Raw genomic sequence first — 9,242 nt, 5'->3', positions numbered from 1 at the left:
AGTAAAAAAAAAACCCAATAAATCATCAAACACCTCCGAACTATACTTCATCGCAATTGCAATTGAATTTTTTCAATTGTAGCTATACTACAAGAATTCAACCCACAACGGAGAGGAGCCATAAATAAAAGAACTGGCAATATGGAAAGAAAATTAAAATGCTTGAAAAGAACATTAAATATATAGAACACTTAAAGGATAATGGGAAATCAAATAAAAAATCTTGTTAACAGTAATGGTTGCAAAGTGCTTACCTCATTTGCTTCAGAGCTTATCCGCAAAGCTCATTCTATAGCATTTTTGTTTCATCTTCAAATTTTGCACGGTAATGTTCTACATCTTCAAGGTTTTATGTAGTATTAAAAGTTTGGTATATTTAGTAGCCTGATGAAATAACTAATCAATATTAGAAGCCAAGATACACAGAGAGAAAAAAAAAAAAAAAAAAAAAAAAAAGAAAAGAAAAATGGGTGATGAACAAAAATAGTAACAAAGCAAACACCTCTTTGCTTTTTAAATGAACCAACTAGTTGTTTAATTTGAGTGATTATTTAAATTTTCAACTTTTGCATCAATAAAACAACTTGGAGGCCTACTATCCAAATTATCTATTTCTTTGGCACTTTACATGTAGCTCTCTTTTCTAATTTGAGACAGAGTCGTATTATAGTTTAGGTTGCAGATATTGCATTATTTCATATTTAAATATAGTAAATTACCATCTAAATGCAGTTCTCAAACCGAATCTAATTAAGAAATACAAGTGTTTCTATCCATGATTTATAAATACAAATCAAAATAAGTTTATATTAGTGATGTGACTATCATGAAGTCTACAAATCCAACAATATTGTCAACCAGACCGATAAACCGGAGTCGAGCCCAAACGTTTGAAGCGGCTATTTTGACTTTAGCCAAACATGCCATGAACTCAATCTTTGAGAAGATCATTTAGAATGGACCTTCCTGGTATTGCATCTCTTATGTCTATGACTCAAAAATCACTTAAACGAGTCATGCCAAGACAATAATCTCAAGAATCGAGATTGTGAATCAATAATAATTAATAATTATGGAAGAATCACAAAGTTTCATATTACTTATTTCCTTACAGAATAAGTTTCCTTTCAGTATATTTTCTAATAAGTTGTTTTCTTGTTTTTATGTTTCTTATTTTAGATGTTGTCTTTTAAATTATTTTCTTTTATTTTCAATATTTTTTTCTTCTACCCTCAAGAACCTCTATATAAAGGTCCTTATATCACTGCAAAAAAAAATGGCCATTTTTTTTTGCCATTTTTTGGTACAAAAAGCTATTTATAACGATTTTGTACCGGATTTTGACCGGTGCATATACTCGAGTTACAAAAAGTCTTTGTACCGACTTTTTTCGCAACAAAAAATGGGTGGTCAACGCATTTATTGTAACAGTGTTTGTAACGCTATCATCGTACTTTTGATTTATTTGTAGCGACCATTTACCGTTATAAAAGAATCGTTACAATAAATGCTTATCCATTTGTAACGGCTTTTGTTACGGTAGTTATTGATTACAATAGGTGGTTTTCAGAAACCTGGTTAATATTTTTTGTACCAGTATTTGTAACGACCAATTAATTGTATCGAAAAAGGTTTCCTTTATTTTTTAATAATAACCTAAAAAAAATATTTTTGGGACCGAAAAACCTATACGATGTGAGAAACTACTGCCAAATGACATTAAAAAATACGAAAATATTACGGCAATTCTGTATCACCATAAGTTGTAGCAAGTACATACTATGTGGAAACATAAATATTTCGCAATGTAGCCTAACATATATGGCAAAGCGTAGCAACAAACACACAAAATGTAGCAGAGACAGCAAGTTCAACCAACATAAAGGAATCAGTTAGCATCAATCCACAAACAAACGTCAATCATCATAGAATCACGTGCCATGCTGCATAGCCCCACGCACCGTCAAAGTGGCCATACACCGTAGTTACAGGCGCGAACAAGCTGCCAACATTGTGCAGAATTATATAAGAATTTATTTGTAAAATGGTTAAGTTGTAATCCAATAAAAAAATCTTGTAAATGTGGTTGCGTACATCTTTAAATGTCCAATCGATTGGCTCGGCGCGGACAACCTCACCGAGTGTTTGTGCTCCGGAGGTTGTCCGTAGAATAAGCGCAGCCTCCGGAACAGTAGCAGATGTAACAAAAACCCTTACTATGTCAACAGTGTCACCTATGGAAAAATAAAGAAAACATGTGCAAATCATCGGAAAGAATATAAGACTCACGTTTTATATAATCAGTATAAAATATTAAAGATATTAACTAAAACGTTATAGCATACGTAAGAGAAAAGGTCGGAGATGATCGCATAATTTAACCATCCATACAACAGTGTAATCAAAATTATAAAATATAGATTAGTATAACTATAATTATAGCATGGATCTTATCTTGATGACATCCGGACCAACATCTGTACAACCACACAAGTATAAAACAACCAGCAACGTGATCAATTTATTTGATACATGTGAAAAGTTGTTTGTTTAAACTACCAACTTAAACATGTACCAATTTAAAAACAACAATTAATTGAGTACTGTTAATGTATCCAAATACCTAACACATAAGTTACATCAAAAATCAAAGCGGTTTGGGAAAAAAATCAATTTACCCACCAGCCTACAAAAATATTTAATTATAGATTTATATGCTACCCAACAAGGTCATACAGAGCAAACAACCACCCAATTACAGTTCCATATAAATTGCATTGTCACCATATCATGTATTACTATTTTGACTAACTAATAACCATAGAATATGCTTTACTCAAAATGGCTGCAACCAAAACCGATTTCATATAGATAATATAACTAGGTTGCAAACAAACCTAGGGTAGAGTCGGATAGCAACACCCCCTCACCAACAACGCGTTTTTCCAAACCACGAGATATGAGAAGAATACGAGACCCGATCTACATGAAAAACGTTATCAAATGTCAATCATATAATCTACATGCATGTTCTCAAAGGTGGTGGTGATGTATTAGTAGTGGATGTTATTATCTAAAGGGTGATTCAGTTCATAAATACAAATAAAATTAGCAACGAAAAATTACTAACCGTCAACAGGGTAAGTACATCAGTCCCCGGGTCTCTGACCTTCCATCTTTGCGGCTAGAACACTGCAAAACAAGTGAGTATAAAACGACATGACTCGCCCCAAATAGTACAATGCAAAACTAATTAAAACACGAGATATGCATTCTTACAGGGCCCCGTATGGAGGCACGCGGGGAAGAATTCAACAAAGTAGACATCTCAGCACAGATGGTTCTAATTTCAGACATCTCAGCACGGACACTCCTAAATTCAAACATAAATTCTCTAATCTCAACAAGGCCTTTCTCATAGTCCTCAGCAAGCTTCCGGAGATCAGGACCATCGGTCCCTCCAGTCAAATGACTCCGGGGGTAGGCAGAGCTGGCAGCACTATCAACAACTGTTTTTCTATTCCTTTTCCCCCTGAGTGCACGGCGGTACAAAGCCTCACGAGCCGCCGGGGTTCTTTTATCAACAGGAATTTTATTAAGTTCATTATTCAAATAAGCCTACAGAATTTCAAACAAATACAAAGATGAAGGACGAGAAGTACTACAATTCCATTCAAAAAAAGGTGAGATAGGTTTGCATACCAAAATATCATCAGTCATCTCACCACCACCACCACGTCCATTCATGCGAGACGACATCCAAATTTCCAGATTATCAACCTCTTTCCCTGTTGCCTTTATCTAAGAGTTAGCCAAATAAGAAACCGGTAGTTAACTTCACTTACACATAAGAACTGGGGAGTCGTAGCTGTGGACTAAATTATTGCACAAACAAGAGAATGAAGGACCTCATCCGCCAACGCTGTGAATGGTTTCCGGCCAGTCCTGTGCGGAAACTTTCTTTTGATGGAGTTATTGGTATTTCTCCTTGCAATATCCTGCGAACATCAACCCATATGAATTGGAGTAGCCTAGGTAGCATGGTAAGAGCATAAAAAGATGAAGGGAGAGATGTAACTTGCCTTAATCTTCTCATCCTTCCAATACTGGACAAGCAACGGCCATTCTTCAGCGACAATCCGATCGGTGGGGACTTTCTTCAATGCTTCGTCGTCATTCTGGTGTGGTGCGAAGTATGTAGACTTGATGATGCATTTCCAATGGCGCCAGACATCCTTCAGGTCAGCCATAACGACCTTCTCTGCCGAATCCGGAAGCCCACAATTGTCCTAAAACAATATTTGTAGTGTTAATATGTAAGCTTGCTCTACTCAAGGAAGCATGTACGGTAAACAGAGGTTTAATATAAGGGTTTCTCATCTTCATTCTATAAAACTTACCCGTATCTCAATCCATGCACCTTGCCGCAATTGTTCGGGAATTGCTTGGAAACTCGAATACCGTAATGGAAGACGCATCCCATTTATGGCGATGACTCCAACTCCACTTTTGTAATCCTTCACATCTGGCCCGATGATGCTTCTGCCATCCCTGGCCATAAACACAGTCATTGGGGTGTCCCCACCCCATCCACGAGGCATCTTGGCCACTCCCCGCCCCCTCTTAGTTTCTGTTATTGGATCTACGAATATATTTGAATATTATGTTAGTATTACTACGCTTCAACACTTACCTAGTTATTGAGTACTGGAATTCATATATATTGTAATATGCTACCTTCCGTCTCAGCTGGTTCATCCCTCTGGGTGAGATCATCTTCATCCATTTCCGGAGGTTCTTCGATTTCAGCCACCGGTGCATGGTTTATTCCCAATGTAATGGGGCCAGTTGTTTCCATCCCCTGCGTAGGGCCTATCGTATCATCATCCATCACATCGCCGATCACCGTCTGCAATATTTTACTCATGTGGTGTTAGGAGTTTCGATGTATCATTGTAGCAAGGCAAGGAATTTATTAGGCGTATTTGACAATCAATATTACCTGCTCTGGCTCATGTGAATCCTGCAATAAAGGACGTCGAACGGAGGATGCATCTGCCCTTGCTGCCATCCGAGCATCCTGCTTTCTCTCCCACTCTTCGGTAATTGATTTTAAGCGGTCCAAAAGAGGTGAGACATGGGCACCCTTGCGTCTAGTGGTTAGCCGTTTAGGACCAACTTGCTTCGGTGGAGAGGGTGTACTAACCTCCGGGTGATTGGTTGTCTTGGAGCTGCTGCGTGCTAGGGCTCTTGTGACCCGTCGGAGTGGTGAACCTCCAACCTCTTGCAATATAGATTGCCTTTCACGGTTGGTTCTCACCATTACCTAAAAGGAAAGAATTCAAATATCCTGTTAGCAACATATATGCAGGAATGTATAAATAAATTAGAAACAACATGCTTTCAACAACAAATGTAGTATGATAAGATAACTATTTCATAGGAACAACACTTACTAGGCCGAAAATATATTAAGTGTGAATGATTCTATTTACCTTATTTAATTCAAAATCTTCTGCTGTAAGTAAAGACTACTATAGTAATGTTTCCACTTTCCAAGTCTATTCATCTTTTCCAAAAGTCAAAAGGTATATGAGAACCCAAAAGTGAAGCCGATTGCTACACCGACTCATCTCCGCTACATCGGAGCTCCATCAGTCTCCTCGTCCGAGGACTCGCCAAGGTGGCTTTGTATACCAACGGATACATTCCCTAGCTGCTCTCCTTCTACTATCGTTCCTTCTACGCCCTTTCTCACCCAATAGTCACGGGATTCCCGAGAACAATACCCATAATCTAAGGAGAACCTATTATTGAATCTGTCATCTATCATCGTGTAAACATCATAGTTATCTCTCTTTACCATTGGCACAACGACACTCCATGCTCCATCAATTGGATCATCGATGTACCAAATTTGTCTTGCTTGTGTAGCTAAACAAAATGGTTCATCCGTGGGAAGATTTTTTGAGTACATCAAATGCGAGAAGTTTACTAACTTGTACCTAAATTCGTCTTCTTTCATGCCCCTCTCTGGGTCCACCCAATCGCATTTGAATAGAAGGTGTTTATTCTCGTTGTTGTACTGCACCTCTATAATGTCAGTCACCATACCGTAATATGCAACGGTGCCTGAACATGGGTTAATGTCTCTTGCACTGGCAAAACTCATAGTATTCGCATTTAGCATCACTCCGGCACACCGAGTCTTTTTCCCGTCATCTATTGACTTGACTCTAAAGCGCAAACCTCCAACTATGCACGAAGTGTACCTTATTGCATGACGGTTGGGTCCGCGTGCTAATGTCTTCATATAATCAGTAACCGTCCCTTCGACAATGTGTGTTGGTTCTTCTACCTAAGCGCACAAATAAGTTATGTTTACGCATCCTTGATAGGTTTTATTTCTCAAAGTGAGAATGGAGTGAAAATGAACACGGACATAATTTTGAAACCAGCCTGGAAATTGTTCTGTATGGATCCGTTGCACTTCCCGGGGACTTGCACGTGGCCGTGTCCTTATGCTTTTAAGATGAGCCCTAGTAGTAGATGGTTGAAGTTAATCTATGTATTCACTATGCGCACAATAGGAATATTTTCGTAGAGTAAATAATAGTACCTTGTTGTTGGCTCAATAGCTTCCAAATTGCCTAATATGTACCCGTGAATTTGTTGCAAGGAGATAAAATCAAGGTTACAACGCACCCCACCAATACCACAGCCAGTTGTGCACCCCTGGTCATCATGTCGCGGGCCTCGGTTCTCTTTTGTCTTGACACCACCAAGATACCTTAAACAAAATGACATACACTCCTCCGAGAGGTATCCGCATACAATGGACCCCTCTGGCTGTGCACGGTTTCGTACATATCTCTTAAGAGTACCTAAATACCGTTCAATAGGATAGATCCACCTATAATGCACAGGTCCGGCAATCATTGCCTTTTCCACCAAGTGAATTGGGAGATGCTCCATCACGTCAAAAAATGACGGAGGAAATAACTTCTCTAGATGGCAGAGAGTCAAAGCTATCCTTTCCTGTAACTTCTCCAACTGACGAACTGAGTTGTTGTGTAAGCACATCGAATGGAAGAAGCCACACAATTCTATCAATACAAGAACTACTTCTCTCGGTAGTGCCCTATAGAAGGAGAACGAATACAACATTTGATCTGAAGTTGTACAAGCACACTATGATCATATTCGAGAAATGATAACAAAAATATAAGGTGTACCGGCGGAGGGAAATGGCAAGAATCTTCTGCATTAGAACATGACAATCGTGGCTCTTCAATCCCCAAATGCTTAGTTGCTCCACTCTCACCCTACGGGATAAATTGCTACTGAAACCATCGGGGGGTCTTAGATTTTTCAAGACCGATAGAAATATTTTCTTTTCAGAGGAACTTATGGTGTAAGCGGCTGCAGGTAAATAAAAACCACCATTCGGTCTCGGAATAGGATGCAAAGAAGTTCTTATATTCAACAACTGTAAATCCTTTCTTGTATTAAGGTTGTCCTTTGTTTTTCCCTTCGTGCCTAGCAAAGTGTGAAGGACATTCTCACAAACATTTTTTTCAATGTGCATCACATCAAGGTTGTGTCGTATATCATTCTCAGCCCAGTATGGTAATTCAAAGAATATGCTCTTCTTTTTCCACCCTAACACTTCTTCATGCTCATAGAGACGCCGTTTTCTAGATCGATGTGCCAAGTGTTGTGTAATCAAATCATCTTTCACATATGTAGTTGGCACATCGCGTATTTGTTCTTCCAGTTCTGTACAAGTTATGGGTGTCGTAGGTGCTGCAAAGTCCATCGTTCCATCGAAGGACTGTCGATCCAGACGCATTCTATGACCGTCGGGCAGGTATCGCCGGTGTCCACAATAGCAGAATTTATGACCATTTTTCAAGTATGCCGAATGTGTTCTCATACCGCAATTAGGGCATGCATTTGCCCCCCGTGTTGGCCAGCCAGATAACATGGCATACCCTGGGAAGTCACTAATGGTCCACATTAAAGCGGCCCGCATTTGAAAATTTTCCTTAATGCATCATATGTTCTAACCCCCGTACTCCATAATTCTTTCAACTCAGCAACCAGAGGCTGAAGAAAAACATCAATGCGATCCCCGGGTCCTTCGGACCATCAATAATTGTAGATAGGATGAATTATGGTTGTTTCATACATAACCATGGTGGTAGATTGTAAATGACAAGAACTACTGGCCAAATGTTGTAGCTCACACTCCTGTTTCCGAAAGGATTAAACCCATCAGTGGCCAACCCTAGACGTACATTGCGTACGTCATTGGCAAATGACGGGTGACGACGATTGAAGTTCTTCCAAGCTGCACTATCAGCCGGATGGCGTAACAGTCAATCGTTGACACGGCCTTCAGCATGCCAGCGCATGGAAGCTGCAGTTTTTTAAGATAAAAATCATCTCTGTAAACGGGGCACTAAGGGAAAGTACCTCATCTTTTTTGCTGCCTTAGTAGGGCTGCCGTCAACGAACCTATTAGCCCCACAAATCACACAAGATTTGAGTTCTACATCATCTCCTGTGAACAACATACAGTTATTAATGCATGCATCTATACTCTTATAATTAAACCCCAACTTCTTTGTTATTTTGTTTGCCTCGTAGTAATTCTTCGGCAAGATCACAACATCTGGTAGGGCATCCCGCAACAGCTCTAATAGTAGGTCGACCGAGTGGTTAGACCACTGACATAGAACCTTCAAATGCAAGAGACGTGCAATAAATGAAAGCCTGCTAATCTTCTTAGACCCTGGGATAAGATCATTTTGCATGTCTTCAAGCATTTGCCTCCACCCACTGTTGTTGTCATCTCTATGGTCATCACCTACATCGTTCGAAGTGTTGCCTTCATTGATCCCTTCACCCTGGTGGTCAGGCATAGCATAATCGCGCATTAGCATATCTAGGTCATCTTCCCACAGTGCTGACCTAAGCCTGTCTTCCGTGCTACTTGATGTTTCACCCATAACTTCATCATGGCTAGTCCACACCCTGTAAGACGGGGTCAAACCCATACCTAATACAATGAAGCAATATCTCCCAACGAGTATTAGTGGCACGGTTTAAACAAGTCCTACATGGGCAATATACAACCGAGTCTATATCCCTCCTAAGAAAAGCATAGTTTAAGAATTGAATCACACCATCCAAATAAGTAGACGAAGTATGGTTCGATTCGTCAATCCAACTCTTGT

General features: G+C 39.5%; 1 protein-coding gene across 1 annotated transcript; it reads right to left on the bottom strand.

Annotated features, from left to right (window-relative positions):
- Nucleotides 1–5,638: 5,638 nt before the first annotated feature.
- Nucleotides 5,639–8,020, bottom strand: LOC127266277 (uncharacterized). The gene is made up of 3 exons (XM_051296466.1): nt 7,236–8,020; nt 6,706–7,141; nt 5,639–6,358 (listed from the first exon to the last, which is right to left on the bottom strand). The coding sequence occupies exons 1-3, from the start codon at nt 8,018–8,020 to the stop codon at nt 5,639–5,641; spliced, it is 1,941 nt and encodes a 646-aa protein (XP_051152423.1).
- Between the last annotated feature and the right edge of the window lie 1,222 nt (nt 8,021–9,242).

This window comes from Andrographis paniculata, unplaced genomic scaffold (assembly GCF_009805555.1).
Source record: "Andrographis paniculata isolate CXL003 unplaced genomic scaffold, ASM980555v1 Contig75END, whole genome shotgun sequence".
NCBI lineage: Eukaryota > Viridiplantae > Streptophyta > Magnoliopsida > Lamiales > Acanthaceae > Andrographis > Andrographis paniculata.
The sequence above is the reverse complement of the archived record's forward strand: the minus strand, read 5'-3'. Positions and strand labels throughout refer to the sequence as shown.

Coding starts and splice junctions, on each gene's coding strand:
- LOC127266277 (XM_051296466.1), bottom strand. CDS start 8,020: ATGTGGACCATTAGTGACTTCCCAGGGTATGCCATGTTATCTGGCTGG. Junction 7,142..7,235: donor CTTGCCATTTCCCTCCGCCG/GTACACCTTATA, acceptor CTCCTTCTATAG/GGCACTACCGAGAGAAGTAG. Junction 6,359..6,705: donor CTGGCTGTGGTATTGGTGGG/GTGCGTTGTAAC, acceptor TTGTGCGCTTAG/GTAGAAGAACCAACACACAT.